General features: G+C 36.1%; 1 protein-coding gene across 3 annotated transcripts in view; it reads left to right on the top strand.

Annotated features, from left to right (window-relative positions):
- Window positions 1-23318, top strand: part of LOC124158678 (serine/threonine-protein kinase ULK2) — a 39528-nt gene extending 16210 nt beyond the window's left edge. The window contains exons 11-21 of one of the 3 annotated variants that reach the window (XM_046533908.1): window positions 1709-1843; window positions 3479-3548; window positions 7838-8276; window positions 9202-9294; window positions 9927-10152; window positions 14471-14755; window positions 17616-17764; window positions 18289-18628; window positions 19586-19734; window positions 21967-22102; window positions 22440-23318. In XM_046533908.1, coding sequence (XP_046389864.1) covers window positions 1709-1843; window positions 3479-3548; window positions 7838-8276; window positions 9202-9294; window positions 9927-10152; window positions 14471-14755; window positions 17616-17764; window positions 18289-18628; window positions 19586-19734; window positions 21967-22102; window positions 22440-22513 — 2096 coding nt within the window. In that variant the 3' untranslated portion in view covers window positions 22514-23318. Of the gene's footprint in view, window positions 1-1708; window positions 1844-3409; window positions 3549-7837; window positions 8277-9201; window positions 9295-9926; window positions 10153-14470; window positions 14756-17615; window positions 17765-18288; window positions 18629-19585; window positions 19735-21966; window positions 22103-22439 lie in introns of all 3 variants that reach the window. The other 2 variants (XM_046533907.1, XM_046533906.1) reach the window with 2 other exon arrangements.
- The last annotated feature ends 682 nt before the right edge of the window (window positions 23319-24000 follow it).

Raw genomic sequence — 24000 nt, 5'->3', positions numbered from 1 at the left:
AGGAAGTACGATAAATCCCTCAGCTGAACTTTAACTCAAATTTGCCTTGGTCTTAGTATGGAAATAGGGTGCTTTCTTATTATTTTTTATTGCCTAAATCGAAAGATGGAGTTGGCATTTCATGCTTTTAGATTTTTCAATGACGATATCTATTTTTTGCAATGAAATGAAAAGGGAAAATTTTGAAGCGCAAAAAACGTGACGGCTAAGTTTGAATGCTGGGAAAACCCCGTGTGACGTCATTCTGGTTCCCGCTTCCCCCATGTGAGGTGACCTTGGGGCGAGGATATTGTGCACCGCTGCGATGCTGGCTGCTAGCAGGTAGCATTTGGCTTAAATAAGGATTATTAATACCTTATCAAATGAAGGAAACTTTCCGACCATAGGCAGTTTTAATAGGTGATTATTAAGAGACGTTTCCGTGAGCTCTGTGCCTCATGCATGCATTGGTAATCTCAGACAATGTAAAACTCCTATCTACTCGTGTATAAACTATGTCCCTGTGACGTCACGTGGAGTGGCATGGCATGGGTGCCAATCTGGCCTTTTTCAAATGTGGTTAAAATTGACCATTGCCATTCGTCTAAACTGGGATTACTAAAACCAAATAATTTGTATACATATTATGAATACAATAATGGTGGGTAACGAATCACAATCAATGACTTTCGTTTTCTTTGATGAAGGAAACTACCCTATTGTGTGCAAGAGAATCAAGCAGGGTATCAATGTACATACAAACGAAGTAAAAAAGAATCAGTATTCATATAAATAGCTTTCAGATACATTTCTCTGTTCTAATAGGAAAATGTCTATTAAATGTTGCAATTATGCAAATAACTTAGCCTGGAAGTCAATCTGGTATGGACCACTCTGACCAAATCAGCTGTCAATTTTAACCCTCTCCTTTGTGCCTTTTCAATAACAAATTCCTTTGTTATTTATTTAGCAGCTTATGAGAGCATGCAAAGAATTTTTTAAGACTAAAATTATTTCTAAATAATTTAGTACGCATACTTATTTTGATAACCTCTTTCATTGTAATTTTTTTTGTTTGTCCTATGGGTCACTCACAATGCTCAAGTGGGCCACCTCTGTTACTCAAACTTATAGTTGAGATCCACTATGTTAAGGAGATAATACCTGGACTTCAGCATCCACTGATTATTAGTCACTGTGGCGAAATGGTGGCAGTAGATTGAATAGGGTATTATGTGAGCTGAGGTTAGGTTTCTGCAAAAACATAATCCAAGGATAGGGGTGGATGGACACAATAAAAACAATGTTAATTTTTATTTACAACAGTAATATTAATTTATATTGAGTTAGAAATGCAATGCACTCACTCCCAAGTAATTGGAACTCTAACCATATTTTTTATGTTGGGTTTGTCATGCAGGCATTCAATAGTAACATATGTTTATAATAATATCCAATAGACATCCCTGAGGAAATTCTCAGTAATCATGACACATATTTTATGAGCATTGAGTGTGCTGAATGTTTAAACTATAGTCAACTTTGTTAAATCTCGTTATCAAGAGTTAAGCTGCTTGCATAGTCTTTTTTGGTGAAAATATTCATCTGGTGGAAGTGTCACATGTTTTAAAATGAGTAATAATGTGAAACTATTTTATGAAATTATGGCATGAAATTTAAGGAGATGCTTTCAAGTTGGTCATCCCCAAATTGTGTCACTTAATTCCAGGCAATGCTCCAGTTGGCATAGGGTTGGCTCACGCTCACGGTGGTGCCAATGTACCAAGTAGCCAACCAGTTGCAGGGGCTGAACCACCAGAGGAGCAGCAATTACTCCTTTGTGAGGCTAGCACGCCTCCAAGCAGTAAGTTCACTGGAATGCTTTAATCAGAAGATGTCAGTGCCACAAATTTTCATATAGTCTCTCAGGGATTGAAATATTTTGACCACCCCTGCTAGTCAAAAATCAACTATCAAATATCCAATCTTAGGAAATTGAATTTTTGCCTATATTTTTTTCATTTGTGCGGAAGTCACTCTTAAATATGCTACGATGTCATTTTGCTCGGGGTAAGCAGCTGCTGCCAACAAAAACATATTTGGTGCCCACGTCGGCTGTTATATACATAGTAGTTGACTGTTACATGCAAAGCCAGATGAAACTCCCAGACCAAAGCAATTAAACTATCTATTGATTTTACGAAGGGTTCCTGTCTGAACCTACTAGCCTAGACAGCTCTGTAACCAAAACTACTTGATTCAGCGTTTGTAATAGAACTCAAAGCACTTGAGTTGAGCACTAACTTCTCGACTGGATTCGAATTTTCAAGTACCCACTCATCACTTCTTCCAAAATAAGCTATTAGGGAATACCAGCATCAAGTTGGCTCATTCCATTTTTGCTTGAATTTCGATTGAATAATTCCATCAAACCTTCAATTTGTATCATTACCTCTGACAGTATTTTATATTCATTTTCAAAATTATTCTATTTTCCCACTATTATCGTACATCATTGATAGTACTGGCCAAATTAAATTTTCAGTGGTCAATATGTGCATGTTTGGCTAGTAAAAAATAAAAATGCATGAATGGAAAAAAAACACAATCACCTTGATAATTTCTAATTTCAAGTAACAATTGTTTGATTAAATAGAAGAGTAATTTTTGAAAAATTACTCTTCTACTTCCTCATTTTTCTTGGGCAGCAGCTTTCTAAGTTAGGGCTGTTGAAATTTGTTAGACACATCTTAATGCTATTTATGGTATCTCTCCAAGGTCTATTCTACAGTTCATATTTTTAAATCAAGCTCTTGAGCAATGCAATAGGAAACCAAATGGGATTTCAAGTGCTAAATATCTGGTAAAATCGCTCATTTTTCACTGACATTAGTTCTTTTCTTTCGATGTTTATTTCTTTTCCATATTAATTGTGAATAATAGTTGACCTGAAAATAGAGGCTGAAAGAATACAAATTCCATGTGTGTGTAGTTAGATATTCCACTTCCATGGACAATCCATGTCATATTGTATATCTCAATTAGCTTTATGTAATTATCAGAGGTATTTATGTAATTATGGAAATTGAATTTCTTCAAATTTATAACCATATTTTATCACTTCCTTGAAAAACTAATATCTAATTTGAAGTTTTTCATTCATAATTAAAAATCTATTTTACTTCTGCATTAAGACCTATGATTCCTTTAGCTAGCAAAAATATTTTATAGAATAATAGTAAAGATTTAGATTTGGAACTAGTAAATTTATTGAAGAGAATTTTAAATTCTGTTTCTGGGCAAGAGTGTCATATTCCCTGTAGTTCTTTCTTCAATTTTAATATTGGTATATTAAATGAAGTTCTTCAATGACAGCTTAGGCGTATTATCCCCATCCACATAGAGTCCCTTATCTTTATCTCTGATGTAGGCTCTCCTATGTCAGCTGCAGGCCATGAGAGTGCCTCTAGTCATGAAGATGACTTTGTTCTGGTTCCAGCAAACATTCCATCGGACAACTCTTGTGATAGCAATAGCTCTGAGAAACACCGCTCTGGAGAGTATGGCGAGTAAGTAGCTAATCTCATGTGTAATATCTTTAGTCTCTTGTGAATTTTATTCCATTTCTTACTTTTCTGTGTTTATTTATATGTGAGCTTCTGGTTTGAGTCTAATAATTAAAAGTTGTTGTTTTGTGCAAGGTTCTACTTTTCCAAAGTAAGATCACTAATTTATCAATATTCTTCGTGTGGAATAAAATTAATCTTGATTAAAATGGAATAAATTTGTAATTCTAATTGACCATCTACTTTGCCAATGTGCTCTATAATTGTCTAAAAAATTGTTATGGGTTGAAGACTTTGTATAATTTTATTTTGGATTGCATTGATTAACTCTTTTCTGGGAACAGTTCTTTAATTCATATTTCCATTAATATGTACTTTGTAAGGGGTTGTGTATGACCAATATTTAGGCAACTCTCCCCATTAACCGGGGAGGGATCGCTGTATTTTTCTGGTAAAGCTCCTTGATTCACTCACTTAAAGCAGCAGATATTGTGGCAAACCTGTGTGATGGAAGTTAATTCCAGTCACTATTCTACTTAACAAGGGAAGGGATTTGGACTATTGTTTAGGTTATCAAAGAAAGGATGATTAAGGTTAAACAGAATTAATTTCAGAGGTTATGCATAACCCCTTAGCTTCAAAGTGCTAGGTGCTGGAAGAAGGTAACTAATTTTTAATTATTATTATTATGCAATAAACAATTTCTGAGCAGAAATATTTAAACCATCAATTGAGTTTTATGTAGACTTCACATTAGATTAGTATCAATATCTGGGTGATTCAAATGAAAACTTTAAAAGTACATATAATAATTTTTTATTGTAACAGTTAGGGACAACTTTTGCTTATCATTTTTCTTTGTAGACTCTCTGACATTTAATACAATTTTTTTAATACTTAGGAAGTACATAGATAACACATTGAAAGAAATCTTCTATGAGATGTGTGTTATGTGAGAGGAAGGTTATTTTGGGGTCAAAAAGCCCACCAAAATCACTATCACATGTAGCTTCTGGGACTGAATGACTAGAGAAGCTATACATTCACTTTATAGGATTAACGCATAGTGAAATGGTCAGGGTTTTGACTTAAATGGATTTATCTTCAGCTTCTGGGTGGAACTCAATTGTGTGTAGTTAGGGCATAGCTGTCAACTCTTCTGAAAATCTTAGTCGTCAGCGCACCGAATCCATTATCCTTATCAGAATTCCACAATAACATAACAAAATAGAGCTCGTCAATATAAAGGGTGAATAGAAGGGGAACAAGAACACCGACTTGGGGGACAGTGGTGGCTTCTATGAAGGATGTAGAGACTACACTGTCAAGAATTACCTCTGTAGGACAGGAAGTCTATGAGAAGATGAAGAGAGATGCCGTGAATGTTTTTTAGCTTAAATGACTAGAGGGTGTGGTCAACTGTATCAAACTGTATAAGAAATGTAGCTGGCGTCAAGCAGGGAAGATTGATCAAATGCTGATGTGATTGTGTATGAATATGAGATTGCTAAGACATGGCCCACCTGAGGGAACCCATATTGTTGAGGAGATAAGTAGGGAAGTGGGAATTAGAGGAGAAATTTAAGAATGATTTTTTCGTGGACAATAGGTACAACTGGTGGAATGGAAATGGGTTGATAATTATCTATGGAATTCTTACATATTGATTGAAATATGGAAGTAACATCGGCCATTTTCCACTTTAATGGAAAATTTTAGAGGCTACAGCTATCAGCATAGGTGTCAACTCTCCTTGAAACTTTTCAATCATCAGCATATAGAATGCATTATCCATAACAGAATTCCAAAAGTCTGAGGAAACAGAGTTTATGAGATGTTGTTGCTATTGATTTCTTTTTGGAAACATAACTTGTTTGAAAAAAAATGGCCATTTAATTTTCAGGTGTAGCATTAGAAGTTTCTATGATCCTTTAGTTTCAATCTTAAGCATCTGTATGAATTCAAGGTAATTTTTTATAGGAATGGAATGATATGGAAAGGTAATTCATATATTTTTAGTGCAGTGCATAAAAATCTTACTTATTTTTTTTTGTTATTTCAATTGGTATTGATTTTCATGTTGTCTTGTTGATTTTTTAAATCTTAAATGCAAGGCCAAGCCCTCTTTTTTTATAGTGCTGACAGCCCCCACTAGCTGTTTCTTGCATAGGCTCTTGAGATGTTAGAAATGTATCAGACTCCCAAAGACTGCATTAATATCTAGTGGATATTACGAACAGAAGGGAAGGGATTCAAAGATTCCATCTAATTGCATGGAATTATGGATTTGGTATTCAATTGGATCCATTGATCCATATAGATTTGATTGATCACTATTTCTTAGTACCTTAGGTTTGGATTTTCTTATGAAGGGCATCTCAAATATTATTCTTTAAATGTGCAGTGGGAATTTTGTGTGTGTATTGGTCTGTATTTGGAATCTGTTTTTTATGATAGTGCACAATGATTGGGAAATCATCTCATATGTGTTAAGAGGACTGCAATTGCTGATTTGCAGAAATCTTATATCAATTCATTGCCTTTGGGACTTATGATTTTTTTAAGCATGCTGCCTGTTTTTCTTTCAAAGGAATCATTAATAGGGTTATAGTATTTAGTTTGATTTATTGGTTTATAAAATGTACTTCAATTTAGTGCACAAAAAGGGAATAATTTGATTTGTTAAATAAATATCGCATGTGAAAGGGAGGGGTGATAAATGGGCTGATGGATTTATTTTTTCTGAAGTACATATATCCTACCTCCTCCAGTCCTGAATTAAATACAGTGCAACCTCGATATAACGATACCCCACGGTGCACTAATAAACACTCGTTATAGCGAATTGTCGCTTTACCGGAGGTGGAGCAAATAATAGCCAATATACCTGTTGTGAACAGATATACAGGAACAGGAGTGGTGCGGCGACAGATAAACATCTATCCGATAAACGTGAGCATAAATCCAGGCGAAAGGCGATGTTTTTTTGCATCACTAAATTTCCTTACTCAAATACTATTCAAACAATTTATAAGCGCCGCACTGTATAAATATCATGGTAAGCATTCTTTCGTCAATCATTATATTTATCAAACGACAGTTTACCAAATAAATTTGAGACTGAGCACTCCATTAACTTCATTTCTAACAGATCGCTAGCAATTACAGAGGTTAAGGAGTCTTGATGAAAGTCTTCCGGCGGTGAAACCCTCGCTATGGCGAGAGCCAACACCGAAAGGGTCTCGTAAAAACGAATTTTTTAACACGCTTATTATAGGGTCAATTGACGGTGCATCGGCTATCTCTCGTTATAGCGGGGGTGTCGCTATAGCCGGTACTCGCTTTAACGAGGTTCCACTGTATTGTGGATAAATGCAGATCTTTGGTATGATTGCAAGTGGCTGGATGAATTTTTTGCTATTTAACTTAATTATCTCCTTCAAAATACATAACTCACAATGGTAGACAATATCAACGTTAAAGTGGAATGAATAAAATCATTTTGTCCTCAGTATTTGGAATTAAAAATGTATATTGAAAGCTGGAAGGTGAAGCTGTGTGGTAGGTTTGAATGGATGAAAAAATATCCTTTATTTATCAGTGCATAGAATACATCTTTGCATTTGTGTCACTCAGTATATAATCCAAATAATTAATATTAGAAATGCATCTTAAGCTAATGGTATACCTAAAATATTTATATAATCCTTAGATCGTCACTTTCATAATACCTTCATGGTCATAAATCATACTTATTCAGGAAAGAAAGTAGGTTGATACTATTCCAAAAAAAATATTTTTTTTAACTTATAATTTTAATCTTTTTCATATCGGATGTTAAATGCAATATGGCATGTATAAGTTCGCTATTCTTTAAAAATTTTTAGTTGGAAATGCATTACATGTGAAGACCAACATTGGAAAGCTCACCTGTTGATTGAACTTAGTGTGTTTGGAATCATTATCATGATTAATATTGAGTGAATTTATCCTCTGAAAAAAATTACCTAACAACTGTGCATGTATGTGGGAACTTTGGATCTCTCTGTAATGTTATCATCTCAGTATATTTTCTCTGTATTCGGAAATGGTGGTATTGTCTTTGGTTTGGCTCATTGATTGTACGTTTGGTGTATGTATTTGGAATGCAGGTTTTATTATCTTTTATTGCTATCTTTTTGTTGCTGGTTACTTTATGACACTTGTCATGATAAGGCATGGTGTGAATTTCTTTACTTTTGTCCATGCATTCATTGTGCTCCTAATAGGTATATGTTGCTATTTATTGCTAGGCCTGTTATTGTTCGGGGTCAACCACGGGGAAAGGCTTCAGCATTCCAACAACACGGGTCAAAGAACAACCAGCAGTGTCCTCTTCTTGCCAGTCCACCACGGCCAAGCTTTCTTCCAGTTTCACCAGCTACTGGTCAGGCCGAAGTTCGGCCCCACCACACATCTCGGCAGATGACTCAACCTTCCGCAGAGTCACCCCCAGCCTCTCCCAGCCGCTCTCCAAAGCCAGTTGTCCCCAATTCATCGGAACCAATCCCTGTTCCTACCCACCGTGAAACGTATCACCTTCTCCATGGGAGTTGTGCTCGCGAGGGAGGGACTCATCATGCAGCTGCCTTGAGCAACAATCCTGGATCTCTGAAGGAAAATGAGAACAACAATGATGAGGCTACCGTGAGGCATAGGAGCCCATCTTCCAGCCCTCGATCACCCACAAAGGTATGAGGATTTTTAACCCTCTTTGCACTGTGAGCCAAAATATAGACTCAGTAAGTGCACCAGATGCAATGCATGGGTTCATCGTGGGAACAGCATCCTCTTACCTTACTCTTCCTACATCCCAGTAAGTGTAATGATACTGGGAGTTTGCTGATGCTGAGGTTCATGGAAAGAAAAGCAAAGCCGTAAGAGGTGAGATGTGGCGGGAGACGGAAAGGGGAGTTGGAAGGAGGGAAAGTAGGAGGAACGTGGAGTCTAGAGAATAAGGTGTAAAGGGGCAAACATTTACTTGGGAGGAGTTTTCATTCAAATGAAAGGGGAGAACAGAGGGTGGCGTTTCTATCAGTGAATTCCTGAACCCCATCGTGTCAGGTTACAGCTTTATCAAAAAATCATGCTAAAGTCAAATTAATGAGTAGTTTGTGAGTAAAGAAAATGGCTTACATGTTTTTTTCATATTTAAAAAAAATTAAACCTACCTATTATGAATCACTCAAACTACTCCTCTCTTACATTTCAATCTACGGCTTTGCATATGTACTTCATTCACAGTTCTGCTAAAATGGCATAGTTGAATACAAAACAGGCCCTGCAAATTGCTATATGTTTTACAAATATGAAGTTCAAGTTATGCTTTTTGAAGGAGATTTTTTTTGCATGATTTTTGAAAGGTATTTCATTTTTTACGACATATGTGATGATCAGGTAAATGAAAAAAGTTATGCGACCATCTCCCAAATCATGAAAACCATTGATGATATTCAGTTTTATCAATGCCTTATTGTCTTATTGTACCAATCATTTTTGAGTTTAGAACATATAATATCTATGAATGTGAAAGAGAAGAAGACCTTCTGGATTTGAAGTTATCTGTCTGTGGTCATGTTGTTATTAGAAATTTACACTACCTTTCCCTTTTTTGCAGAATGCAGTGCCTAGATCTCAACCTATCAGCATGAAGCGGACCCATGACTCTCATCGGAACATTGCTGATATAAGCTCCCTGTCGCCACCTGCTGTAAGTGCATAGCTCTTTTTTCTCTGAAGACTATTGCTAGCTAGGATTCATAACTATCTTTAATTAAAGTTCATTCTCTGAGCAAAAAATATGTCCTAGTCTTATTGTAGCAACTGGCACAAAATGAGTTGTTGAAAAAGTTCTGTAATACCCTCCAATGACTTCATCACTGAGTGGCAATGAGAATTTTATTGTTAAATATGTGCATGTACCCCTTGTAATATTTGTTGTTTTGATTCATTTTTACTTGCTGTGTATGGCTCTTCCCAGGCATCTAACCTTGGTGTCCACCTTTTAAAGCAAAACATTTGGTGATAAATGTCCTATGTACTGACAGTGTAATCACTTGCCAGTAATTAATGTTCCTTTCATTGGTTTTAATATTTGGCCTAACCAATTGCAGTTCATTCATCAGTCTGGTTCCATTTTTGTGGCTATTATTGTCTGAGAAAGTTGGAATTTTATAATACATGTATTGCTCTATTTTTATGAATTAGTCTCTTTTTACTCCAAATCTCTCAAGAGAATAATTGAAGACTACATTGAACCAAAAGTTCAATGTAGAATCCTCAATAACTGTTGGATTTGAGAAGGCAGCACGTTAATATGAAGCATGTTGATATTTTGTTCAGGTGCAGTTCATGATTGGAACACCCCCCGGAGGTGGTGTCAGTGGCAATGGAGGTAGGCGGAGGTCTGCCTCTGGGAGCTCGTGTGGCACTCCCCCTCCTGTTACCACATGGCAAGTCTCCCCTGTGGCACAGTGTGCATCTGGTCTTGGTGTTGGAGGCATGCCTGCTGCTGGTGCGGGAGCTACAGCACGACAAACTCCTAATAACTCCCCCCTGCGTCGATCAGGTATTCATTTAGTAGAGAAATGGAGTCAATTTAATTACTAGGTAACTTGTGCAAAAGTAATTGAGGGTTTGAGTGGGATATTGATATCTACTAGAGATTGATATCAGCCTACTAAACGTTCCAAAATTGGAGCATAATTGTTCTTTTAGAAGTAATTAACAGGATGTTAAAAAAATCTTATGACTTCTCAAGTGTAATCAATATTTTGAGGCATCACTTGGTGAAATTGCTTCATTTGAAAAAAAACTGTAAATTTAACCTATTAAATTTTTTACTAGCAGTTTCATCACCGTGAGACATCATCTGGCAGTGTGATACCTCCAGATGATGTCGTACTGAAATGTAACTGGTTGTCCAAAATTATATGTACAGTGAGTCCTCAACATACAAACAGGGTGTGTTCCAAGACCCTGTTCATTTTCAGTGAAAAAATTCTGTTCCTAAAATATCCTAAAATGAATTTTTTATGTAAGCATATGGTAATAGCAAATGATAAAATATAGATAGTTAAGTATTATATTTTAAATGCTCTTGGTTACTAATCTCTTTAGCAGGGGTAAATTTTTATTCCTTTTTACGGAAAAAGCTCATAATGGAGGCCTTAATCATAACACTGACCTCTCGCAGTTTAACATTAGTCCTCATTTCTCAAGATGAAATGTTGGTAACTGCTGCTTTAGGCCCTCTACCATTATCATCATTTATGTTATAATTCCAAGTGATTATTTACTTGTGTACATGTGTATGTCCCCGAAATTCAGTGGAATTTTTTAATCAAGGTAATAAGTTGGGTCATATAAATATCATATTAGCACTCAGGACCTCAATTACCATATTTCTCCGAATATAGTCCCCTTCTGAATGTAGTCCCCCCTAATTACAAGGCTTCAGTGTCAGGAAAAATTATAAAAATGCGTCTGAATATAGTCCCCTCTCTACTTTTACCATTGGCATTTTTGGAAAAAAGGGGGATTATATTCAGACTAATACTTATGCTTTTATAATTTATCAATGCTTGGAAATATTTCACTTAATTTATTCTTAAGTTTTCTTACATTTTTTCAAAGTTTCAATGAGTAACTACTAATAATCTAATAAATTTTTAAGTGTGTATATAAATATGCTGCTTTCTTCATGCTGTGCATAAGACAAATTTTAATGTAGATCCACAACATGCATGCCTAGTTTCCCTGAATTACTAATTTTCACTGTTCATTTTTATATGTCATAATGTTGTGTTGGAAATTAAGCCAAAGCATTTGCTGTTTGTGGTTTCATATGACAGCATAAACAGATCAGAATTCTTTTCTACTGTAATCAAAGAATTTTATGGTATTAATTTTACTTGGAATAAATTTTTCCTGTGAATAGTTTTACCTCCAAAATTGACATACTCTGGAATTATACCTTGCTTAGTAATACTGTTACAAAATCTGTTGAGAAATAGACATTCCACTATAACAAAGGAGTTACTCTTTATGCATGATTTTTTCTTTAGGAAAGAGTGTCATGAAAAATGCATGGTGGCAATTTTTCATCAAACTGTATACAGTGGAACCTCGATCTTTCGTTCCCGCATTGATTGTTTTCCCGCATTCACCATTTGCAGTCCCTGCTCCCAAATGAAGACCCATACAGATTATGTAATTTTTTCCCCACATTTACTGTTCCCTGAATTATCGTTTTCCTGCATTGATCCTTTGAAGATCATGGTCTGGATGTATAATTTTCCCACATCCATCCTTTGACAAAAATGAAAGGAAGTATTTACAATGTGTCATTTATGGATAATAACGACAGGCACATTGTTGAATCACCCCCAAGAGATAGAATTACCATAGGGAGAAGCTCAGTGCCTTATGATATTAATCCGCTATCCCCCTCCCATCAGCCATCAGCCCCCCTTGGATGCCTTCCTCCTTTCTGAATATGGCTTCAGACTCCCCAGATCATTAGTCCCTCAGGGATCATGCTACGATGACCACAAATCATTAGCTTCGAAGGAAAATATCAAATTACAGGAGAATAATAGAAACATGCTTCTTCGCCATCCCCCTCCTATCAGCCCTCCGGCCCCCTTCTGAGGCTTTTTTCCTCTCCAAAACTAACGAGAAGGCTTCAAACACCCCGCATTATGGCTCACAAAGGGATGATATTATGATGGCCATAAATCATTAGCTTCATAAGAAAATATCAAGTTACAGGAGGATAATGAAATGTGTTTCCCGCCTCCCTCTTTCTCACCCAAAGACCTTTTTTAGCCTACATGCTTCAAAGTTCCCAGTTTCCCAAGGTCAACTGCTGCAAGGGTCTCCTATTAGTCCAAATGGTGTCCCACAATGACTTTCTGCAATTGTTATTATACCTTTATAACGGCAATTTTAGAAATGTGCATGTAATTTAAAAAAGAATGAGACCAAACACGACATATTTCTGACATTATTTAAGCGTTTTAAGCAAGGAAATAGTTGACAAAATAGGACGGAGACTCAGCATTCTGGCAAAAATCAACATCCTCGCAGCTCAGCTTCTCAGAAGTTGATGTGGCATATTTTTCCCAAAACATATCAGGTTGCAATTTTGAAGTTACACTATAAATCTCTCTTTTCACAGTCACCTATGAAGGAATATCTTATCAGGATATTTTGTTTCTCCTTACAAGCCATTTGAATTCGTATGCTAATTGGGTGATACTCTACTTGGAAAAGAGTGGGCAAGTTGCCTTCTCTTTAGGACAAAAAATTTTGTGGAGCAGCCATATGGTCATACCCTCTGCAGTTGGTTCTGCGTACGCCATACGCGATAGTGTCAGTTTCGAACTTCACCTCGTATGAGTGGTTCCATGCTTTCCAGTGTGTGTTGACTTCCAACCAGCTAGTGTTTTCAGTTTGGGTTTAATAAAGTCAGATTAAATTTTTATTTGTTATATTGTTTTTACTCATCTTGGGACCATGGTCCCAAAGAAGGTGAGAACTCAAAAAGATGGACTGAAAATAATAGGAAAAGATGAAAAGATCCAGGGTAGAAGCATATGAGTATTGCATAACGCATAGGGTTGTCCACTAGCACGTGACGGTAGGAGTTGAGGTATAGCGAGCTACCTGTTGAGATCAAGAAGTTGGATGGAGCTGAGTATCGGGTGGGTGTGCTTCTGAAATGGCATTTGATAGATAAGAATTTTTACATCTGACAGAAATCCATGGTAGCCGTGTAAATGCAGAGATGGCATGCAAACATTTTTTCACGAGGTGGTGTGTTCCCATAGGATATTTGAAGAGATATTAGGCAAATCAACAATACGACCTAAGTGAATCCATAAAATTCAACTATTCCTTTAATCAACTAAATTCTAATACGAATCCTTTAAAGAATATCACAATTACTCCCCAAAATCCTGTGTTTCCTGCTACATAGGCAACATAGTAAAACATTCCCGCATTGATCGTTTTCCCGCATTCATCGTTTTTTTCGTCCATCCCCTCGAAATACGATAGATGAAGGTTCCACTGTATATTTTATGCTACTCATGTACTGCAGTGATTTTAGCTAAGTTCAAGTATTATATCACCTAAATTGATTTTATGCAAAGAGAGAAATTGATAATATTCAATTTGCAGTTTTAAATATTTCTTTCAGTTTTTTAATCTTTCCTCCCTGGAAATATTTTATTTTTTGCATTTTTGACTCATTTTTTTCTCTGGGTATTTTATAAATTCTTGAAATGATAACTTTTCATGATTAGAATTATATATGACCTTGTTTCCTCCTGTTTTTTACCGAGTAATACTGTAAGATTTCTTATGAAGAAGAAGACTTCGTGTGGGGTAATAATATTTAGCAAAATTTAATAAGTTTTTGCCTACATATTCAGTCATTCACTCTCACTTAATGATCCAATTCGAAGGTTGGTTTGGATAGGTAAGGGTTGAGCTCAACCCAGGCTTAGCCACAGACAAGTGAAATCAGAAAATTATGTAAATGAATTTTTCACCCATTTCTAAGAATTTTAATGCATTTAAATTTCTTGGTTGGTTTAGGAATTGGCTGTTTCTTTTTTGCAATTGATTACTCTCAGAATGGCTTCAGTAATTCTCAACTTGATTCTGACAAATCTTTTCTCTGAACAGCTCATTCCTGTAGTTGTCGCTTAGTTGCTATATCTATGTTTGGTTGCTTAGTTGCTCATCATTTGCTTTTTATTTTTGTTTCTTTAATGTCTCCTAATTTCTTTCTAGTTGAGCTTGGAATGCTTTTATAATGCTTATATTTTGCACATTTGTTTTGCATCTTTTTGCACCTCTTGTCCTGCTCCAATCAGCCGCCTCCACTGCATTCACTGGACCTCTGTTTGCAGCCACTGCCGGTGGTGTATGCTGCAGTGGGGGCACGCTCCCCCCCATCCTTGGATCTCCCTCTGCATCTCGGCTCCCAACCTCACCCACGTCTGCCTTCATGGACTTTGCCATGGCCGACAATGCTGCTGCCCTCGGTGGATCCCGAAGTGATCGCGATCGTTGTGGCAATTTCCCTACTGCACCAGATCTGCGTCAACCCCCTTTTGTACCCTTTGGAACCCGTGCAATGACTCTCCCAGAGATCACTGGTAAATAATTCAGCGCTCTCAGTTTGTCTGGGTAGCCATTTTGGTTTTTTATTAGTAGTCATGTGTAAGACCTAGTTATGTAGCTACTCCCATTAGGTCATTTGGAATTATTAAAATGCCTTTACTAAAATAATAATAACTTTTTGGTATAAAGCTTGTTTTCGTTCTTTTTAATTTTAAAATAATAGCCAATACATATAATAATAATGACATGATCATTAGATAAGCATCAGTTTCATCAAAGAACTAAGTAAATCTGTTTAGATTTAATGCTGTTATTTTCAATTCCATGTAACCCCATATTTTCAAACATGAATTGACGTTGAGAACATTAACATTCCCAATTTTAAGCACTCACATTCTATCTGACACTGATATATTATGTCGTGACTTCAATGCTTTCATCGTATAGAAACATAAAATTATGATTGATCACGCATTTAGGATACATTAAAATAATATAAAACAGTAAATTAAGAGATAACATGGTTAACTCATTACTACAGTTTTTAAAGAATATAAGTTTTAGTTATTGAATGTCACATAGCCCTTCCTTGTCCACTTATGGATTAAGTATATACCAATCGGTTACTTTGGAATGAAATTTTGTTATGATGGATGGATTGAATTACACCCATGTCTCGTATAGCGCAATTTCGATTAGCGCAATTTCGTTCCTCGGGGAAACATTGCAACGCAGTGTAGCCTAATCAAAAAAATTAAACGCTCTTGTGATAAAGCGTGAACTTGCGCTAAGTACACACGAAATTTCTATCATTTTTCGCATATTAATATTATTGCTTGCCTCAAATTTTCTTTTTTGTTTATATATTAATCGAAATCCATTGCTGTGCAATGGCCAAAAGTATTACTCGTCATTGGGTCCAGATAGCCGGCCTACCGAAGTAATTTATCTAGTCTCCTTAACAGAATGAGTTAATTTAGATCATTAATTAAGCGTGGGGCTAATGGAAATGAGTTTTTTTAAGCAATACTGGTTGAGACGTAATTTTTGCCGTCGTAGGTTATCGGACGGTTGACTTCCAGGTAGAGGGTCTACGCTAAAGCCTTCAAGGTCATCGGTATTCACGGAGGAGAAATGGAACGGTGGTCGAGTTGAGCATGAATAGCATCAACATATAAGAGGGTCCGCTATAGAGTCTCAAACACAATAGCTTCGTTCCCTCCCTGCAGTCGTAGGCCCTCTTGCATCTCAAGAATACAGTTCAGCAGTAGAAGGTGATTTCGATAGCGCCATGCAGAGTAAAAACCAAGAGAAAATGGCAAAAAATAGGAATGTGGGTAGAAAAATCAAGAATTTATCAAGAAAAACCATAAACCTAGAAGAGAAATTGATATAGGTCAATTGCTTTGAAAATGGAGAACGTCAAAGCGATATTGCGCGGAAGTTTAAACGCACGATGCCTTATTCTGAATAAAGACGAAGTTAAAACATCAGTGACCTCAGCCGCACCCACTTCAACCAAGCGGTCTACACATACGGAAAGTTCATGGTGAATCAGTACAAAAAGACGAGAGTGGTAATCGCTCCGAGACATTTAGTGAAAGCTCCGGTTGGTTCCAGAATTTAAACGGCATGCTGGTATTTTAAATGCGGCGATATCAGGTGAATCTGCAAGTGTTGATAGCACAGTCACCACAACATTTTCTGATAAACTCCAAGCTGTGTTTGAAAGTGGCTCCTTTCCCCCTCAACTAGTTTTTAGTGTTGACGAGACAATATTCTTTTGGAAAAGAATGCATTCTCGTTCATTCATTTTCAGGGAAGGAAAACTTGGATCAGGTTTCAAGGCATTTAAAGACTGTTTCACGTAGCTGCTAAAGACTCGGAGGACTTCACATTAAAATGATTTATCATTCATAAACTCCGCTAGCTATGAAGTGGCATTCAAAGTAGCATTTGCCTGTCATTTCAATGAGCGACAAAAGGTCCCGGGTGACACAATAGTTGTTTTTCGACTGGTTTGAAAAATCGTCAACTGCCGGCAATGCATTACGAACCCCTGAGATAGCAGATGTTAGCCCACCCGCACGACAGGATGGAATTTCAAAAGCACGTAAGAATTTTTTTGAACGTGAATAAAAGTCTTCAAATGCGTGCATACTATCTTTAAAGATGTTTTAAACTATAAACATTTATATAAATAATGTTTTCTAAGGCTATTTATGGGAATATATATGTTTTAGAGGAAATTCAATACCCAAAACCTATGCTACCAGGAACGCATCCCTATCTTCCCAATGTTAAAACGCTCTCGTATAACGCAAATTCGTATAGCGCAAAGACCCCAAGGAACGCATCCCTTGCGCTATACGAGACATGGGTGTTTTGATTTGAGGGGGAATCCACCATCAGCCATGAATGGGAATTCACCATGTGGAGATATTACTAGATGAATAATAGGTTAAACTTTTAATATGTATTTGTAGTCTTTTTACGGTTTTTTATTGGTGAATTTTCAATCTTAGGATTATAATTGTAAATTCGAATATTAGCTGTAATCAAATGGCTCTCTTCACAGAATATTGCCTTGTGCTGTAGAATTAAGTCAATCTCTTGGGTCCACCTGCATGCTGTTTTTCATTTAACTGTAGAAGTAAGTCTATTTAAAATGGTAAACAAATGATGCTATCTTAAATTTATTCCTCTAAATGTATTGTGATGCTCATAGATACATTTGGTTGAAGTATTTTCACTGTAGTACACATGTTAAATCATTTGGTTGGAGAGAAAATTCAGCTATTTCTGGATTTAGGCATAGCGTTAATGAAGTGGTGCCAATTTTAAGATGTAAATAAAAATCTGAATAACTTATTGTGTTTTATTTATTGCTTGCAGATGTACCTGCATGTCTCCAGCGCAGGCCTAGCCTTGGCCTATTCCACGAGACCTTTGGTGACTCTTTGCCCTTTGGCAGCTCGCCTTCTGCCCTTGAGGGACCACTTATGTTTGTAGCCCCAGAACTTCCCGAGGAAACTCTTCTGGAGGTGAGATTTAACTACATCTGATTTTAAGCGTTCAATTTGGCAGCATTTTTCAGCATGAATGGGTTATTATTTTTGAGATAGGAATTAAATAGGTGATCGCATACCTCGTAGTATAACCTATTAACATTTTCAGATCAGTGCTTTATCATCCTTTAGAATGTATTATTAGATAAATAATGATATTATGTAAAGAAATCGATCACCTCCAAAACTTAGAGAATTGGAGGTGAGTGTATATGCTTCGGCTACTGCCAGCTGAGCGCATTCGTAATGTTGGGTTACCAGATGAGCAGATTTGATTCGGTGGGCGATTGCTGAGCCTTTGTGTAGTGGAGGTATCGAAATATATTCTTCTTAAGGTGGAGGAAAAATGTTGAATTCATCACGCTTGACAAACTGAGATTGCAATCATTTGAGAATGAAAGTCTGCTGAGATAACTCATTCACTATGGAGCTTGTCATAGCCAATAGATCAATGCTCATAATAAAAAGTCTGCAATTAGAATTATCTCCTCCTTTTCCAGCGTGAGCACAATGAGACTCTGGCCAAGTTGAATTTTGTCCTTGCCTTGGTGGACTGCATCGTTGAATTGGCCAAGTCGAGGGCGAATCCTCTCACAGCTCTCACAGAGAGCCTCTCGAGGAAATCAAGTAATTCCTCCTCCACTGGGAATGGATCAAGTCCCAGTTCGGAGGGAGCATCTGCAAGTTTAAACCTTTCAGTGCCAATGAGCGAAGGTGCACGCAAAGCAGAGCAACTTGTTCTTCTTGTTCGTGCTCTTCAGTTGCTGTCGTCAGGACTTAATCTAGCGACGCAGCAGTTGCGAGCAGGACAACTTCAGCCTTCAGCCACAGTGAAAAATGGTAATTGATGGTATCCATGAGTGCTAAAGAAAACTTCCAATTTGATCAATTAAGGATGTGTATTTGAATAACATTTTTCGGTCAAAAGTGTTAAATTCCAGTTTTTTGTTTTAATTTTTTTTTCATTTTGAATTCCAACTATTATGGATCTATTAAATTCCATGCTATTCTTGGTATTAAAATGCTGTAACATTTTGTGGATTAGTGCTATGAGGAGAATATCTGTAGTTAATGCATCAAGATATCAATACAAGCTTCTGCATGGACAGACAGTGATATCAATTAATGATTTTTATTAGTTGATTTTCTGTAAATATGAATTAATTTAGATTTCAAAATTAATATTTATATTTAGGGCTTATGTTGAATGATTCAATTTTCTTTTATCCAACTAATATGAAGTATCTATTTGAATTTTTCATAGTCATAATGAGTTGTGATTCTGTCTTGGAGACAACTCCTTGGTAGTGAAACTTTTAATTCAAGATTAGGTAGAGAGAATTGTGGATTTGAAGATGTGACTGATGACTTACATTGTAGGTCTGTATTCAATGAATCAGCAAAATGAATTAAATGGCACTCCTTTTCTTGCTATGTAAAATATCATTAGTCAGAAGACAAGAGAAGCATATACTTTTTGAACTCATCCAAAAAAATTTGTTATTTGTCAAAATCTTCTCTACCTTTTGATTGAGACCTCTTTTATGTTGAAAAATAATAACATTCTGGTAATTTCAATATATATTTGGTATTATTTTCTGAATTGATAACATTATAAAACGTTTAGACATGTATGGAAGCACGGTTCAGATATTTGGATCACTTAAATTATGCATATGATGATGATGAATTTTGATGATGATGAAGATGAATTTTTTTTATTGTTTAAGATATAGTTTATCTCTTACAATTTTATCTCAGTCATTAATAGTCCTAATGTACTCTCTGATATTTCAGTTGTTGGTCAGCTGAATGAAAGGTTTCATTATTGCCTTTCAACGTGCAAGCAACTGAATAGCACGGGTCTTCTTCAGAGAGCAGGCGTTGATCCAAGTACCACAAACATTACTGCTGATAAAATACTCTATAATCATGCTATTGAAATGGTAAGCTTAACTAATATTGATGAACTACTCCTTACCTCCTCTATCTGTTTATTAAGGCACATATGTAAATATATCAGACTATTTTTAATTAGACTTCCTTGATCTAACTTGCCTTATTTTAGCATTGATATCCTATGTGAAATATACTTCTTCTAGTTTCGTTTCTCACCCACCTTCAGTTATTTTTGTTTGTAAAATTGAAATTTTCATGGTATAGGTTCATAAAGGGTGCTACAGCATGCTGCTTGTAACATACAAATTTTGAAGTCTGCTACTACTTAGCATTACATATAATACTTCTGGGACTCGTGCGTAATTTTGATAGTTATCTTTTCCTCTGCATTTACTCCCATAGTGTGTTATTACATACTTGTATCACTTACAATCTATTAGGTAGTTAAACCCTTAAGCATTTATTTCTTTCACTTTGTGCCTATACCAAAGCTGTCCCTATACATTGGTAACAGGCCCAGCACATGGAAGTACATAGTTCTGAAATTTTCCATTACAAATTAATAGTATGTTTTAAATACCTTGATGAATCATTTTTAGCCCATAACTCTTTGGGAAACAGCTTTCACTTCGTTAAAAGCTGGAATTTGTTATACGTTGGTTGATTGATGAGGGTTTGAGAAAATTATGAAAGCCATAATTACCTTTCAATGACAGAAATAAGAAACACCTCAGAAAAACAATTATTATCAACAGTTCAGTATCACAGTGGAACCCACTTATTAAGAACCTGTTTATAACAAAGTTGGCCTTCTAACGAAGTGAAAGCTGTTTCCCATAAAAAAGGTCTTTTAGCCATGTAAAAAATCCCACTTTCAACAATGGTAGACAGAAAGGACTCCTGCTGATAAAGAAGTTGGTTTTTCAATGTACATAATTTATAGTTTCATGTCCTGTGTTTGTCAGCCTCTGGTTTTCTTCTGTATCTTGTACTGCGTTGCTCAAGTGGGCAATTTTACAGACTGTCTTGTGAAGTGATCACTATGGTGGGGGGATAAAGAAGATAAAAGTGTTAAGTTTGAATGCAAAATTTGAAATTTTCATGAGCATGCTCGTTAAGATTCGCTAAAAAAGGACAAGATATCACGCAATTCTTTATGCAGTAGATTAAGAAAGGGGAGAAAATGGAAAAATATAGTGAGTGTTTCACCTAAGGAGCTCATTGAAAGAAATCTACCTTTCTAAGCATGCAGATATTGACGACCCTGTGTTTAAGTGGCTCCTAATAAAAAAAAAATTAGAGTATCCAAACATTCACATTTCCTTACCAACTTTGTGTCACAAAATCCAAGGCAGGGTTTTTCTTTCATTCAGTCAACCTACTTCCCCTACTTGTGTTATAAGTCCTCCATTCATTGTTTTACTCCCCTCACGTTCAGTGCTTCACTCCCCTCCCGTCAATTACATATGTACTTAATAATAGTGGCGAGTCACTAGCATTGAATAAGGAACACGCAAAAAAACTCTCTCATGAGAAATTTTTTTTGGAGCTTTCGAAGCCAATAGCTTCATTCTCAATGTCTAAGGAAAAACTGGTTGGGAATGAAGGAAGCAGGAGCAAGGAATAAGTTGGACGAGGGAAAGGGAGAACACAAAATTAAGGGAGGTAACAGTTTTTATGGTCGATTGGATGGGAGCTCTTTCTCTAAAGACTTTCAAACATTTTTTTCCTTTCCTGTATGAGGTTATAAGATAATTGTCACAATATTGCAACAGTAACCTTAATTCATAGTGCAATTCAAAGTTTATAGGTTTTTCTGCACACGTGTATTCGAAGTGCAATTATTAATTGGTCCGTGTGTCATGACAGCTCATTGACCTTAAGCCTGCGATTGGAAGAGATTAACCCTGGCAAAAAATCAGGCACTTCTTCACTTCCCTGCCACCATGCTCTCTCCATTTTCCCACACACAACCTTTAGCCGGACCTGAATTTTGCTAACTATAGGTGACGTTATAAGAGATAGCACTTTCATTGCTGCATTTGCATTCAAGGCATCTGTTGCATTTGTTACATTTTTAGTTGACGTGGGGCCGATGATTGTTACGCAATCAATATTTCTGCCTAAAATGCTTTTTCTACAAACCGTGAATTTGATTACATTTAGACTGTGAAAACCTGGAAAAACAGCGAATTTTATAATGTAGTTAGAGTGGGAACCCTGAATAAGTGAGTCTGATGATAACTGTACATGTATTAAGAAGTGTGCCTATATTGCAGTGTCAGTCTGCAGCTTTGGATGAACTGTTTGGAAATCCACAAGAGTGCTTCCAGCGCTATCAGACAGCGCAAATATTGTTGCACAGCCTGTCCCAGCATGTCCATCATGAGCAAGATAAGGCACTACTTACAAAGTGTGAGTTGATTTTTTAATGAGAATTTTTTTATGTGTGTGTGTGGCAAAAATGTAATTTATGCAGAAAATATTGAGATATCAGAAATTATTTGTGAATTTTCGAATTCGTGCAATTTCTTAAATTCTGTGGACTTTCCCAAAAATGAATTTTTGAAAACAAAATTATATTGATGTGGTTGTTCAAAGTTTTTTCTGCAATTTGTGAGGCCTCATGTTTTAGAAGAACATATTTTCCTTGTTTTATAATTCTTTTATATCATCATCATAGTTTTAACGTATTCTTCAAGGTATCAATGCTGGTTACGCATATCTTACCATTTTTCCTTCTCAATTTCAGACAAGGATGCAGTAGAGAAACGTCTGTATGTCTTACAGCAGCAAGGTTACATCTACGCTTATGACACCACCTGATTAATAATATTTCAGCCTGGCTGCAACCCCTTTTCCCATATTTTTACCTTTCATTCCATACATTCTAACTGAAGCCACTTTAAGTCATGGTGTTGTCAGCAGTTTCTCATTTGTTATTTAATCTCATTGCTGGAGTACATGATAGATGCTCCTTTTGCCAATCAACAGCCTTTGTGAGTTAAAAAAAACTGCGAGTGAAATGGATGACTCTGTTAGAGCTATCTTAGCTTAGCCAAGGAGTGAAACATACTGTATAAAATGACTCCTGGAAGAAATTTATCACCCTTTTATTTTATTCAAATTGTGCTTTTTATATTTCATGCTCGGATGGAGACTGCTAACAATACCTTCTCTCATAAGCAACTTAGAAATGTAAAACTCATTCTTGAGCACAGATGAACAGTTATTCCAAACAGAATTTTTATAAGATTCATAGAATGTATATTTCTGGACAAAATTGATGCAGCATGATAATGAGAAGTCATTGTCCGGATGAAAATATAAAAGTGTTTGCTATGAACAGTGCCTAGTGCAGTTTGACTCAAATGTTCTTCCCTCACTTATAATAACCATATGTGTGGAATGGTCATAAAAGGCTGATATTGTCTGTTGGCCAGTTTAAATAAGATATTAAACAACTGCAAAACATACGAGTAGTGTGTTATGTAGAATGAATGACAAGTAATTTGATTTTTTTTAGGAATCAAATAAGTGCAATAGTATAGTGAAGTGTTGTATTTATCTGCTAATTTGTTTCTTTTTACTATGTAAAATACTATTTTGAAATATATGTACCTCAAACAGATTTAATTTTATTATCATTGTTACCAATGAACAATAAATATGAAATACAGAGTGGTCGCAAGTACTTAACTGACTCAGTGATTCAAGCCAAAGGTTGGTTTGGTACTTATCATGGAGTATTTAGTTCATTTATTCCTTTGTTGTCATTAATGCATTGCTCTTATTAACAATCCCTTGTGCTAAATAATGCATCCTATGTATTAAGCTTCTTGTAAGCAGTGCATTATATTCCAGGAATCAATATTAGCTTTGAAAATGGGTTTCCAGCCCAGAAGAGAGAGTTCAATATTCCATGATGATGGAGAGAGAAGCCACAGTCGATTATAAAAGATGATGCTCATGATCATTTTCTAATAGCTCTGAAACTTTGGGTTCAGTGAAGATTGTAGGGAGGAAGGGTCAAGGGGTTCTAAAAATTCCAAAAATTTCTGGGGCACAGTTTTTATTAACGTTGAATTAATTACGGAAATAATGTTTTGGCCATAGCTTTGATGAATTCTATTGAAGTGGTCAGTGATGAAGAACAGATGGCCTTTCTCACTGATGGTAGACTGAGATAGTAAGCCTCCATAGAAATATTTTTGGCTCTGACCTCCCAATACTCTCTCGTCTGCCCATCATCGGTACCTATGCTGTTGAAATACAGTTTTATTCATTTTCATTTTAAGATCCAACCCAAGAGT

This window comes from Ischnura elegans, chromosome 5 (genome assembly GCF_921293095.1).
Source record: "Ischnura elegans chromosome 5, ioIscEleg1.1, whole genome shotgun sequence".
NCBI lineage: Eukaryota > Metazoa > Arthropoda > Insecta > Odonata > Coenagrionidae > Ischnura > Ischnura elegans.
The sequence above is the reverse complement of the archived record's forward strand: the minus strand, read 5'-3'. Positions and strand labels throughout refer to the sequence as shown.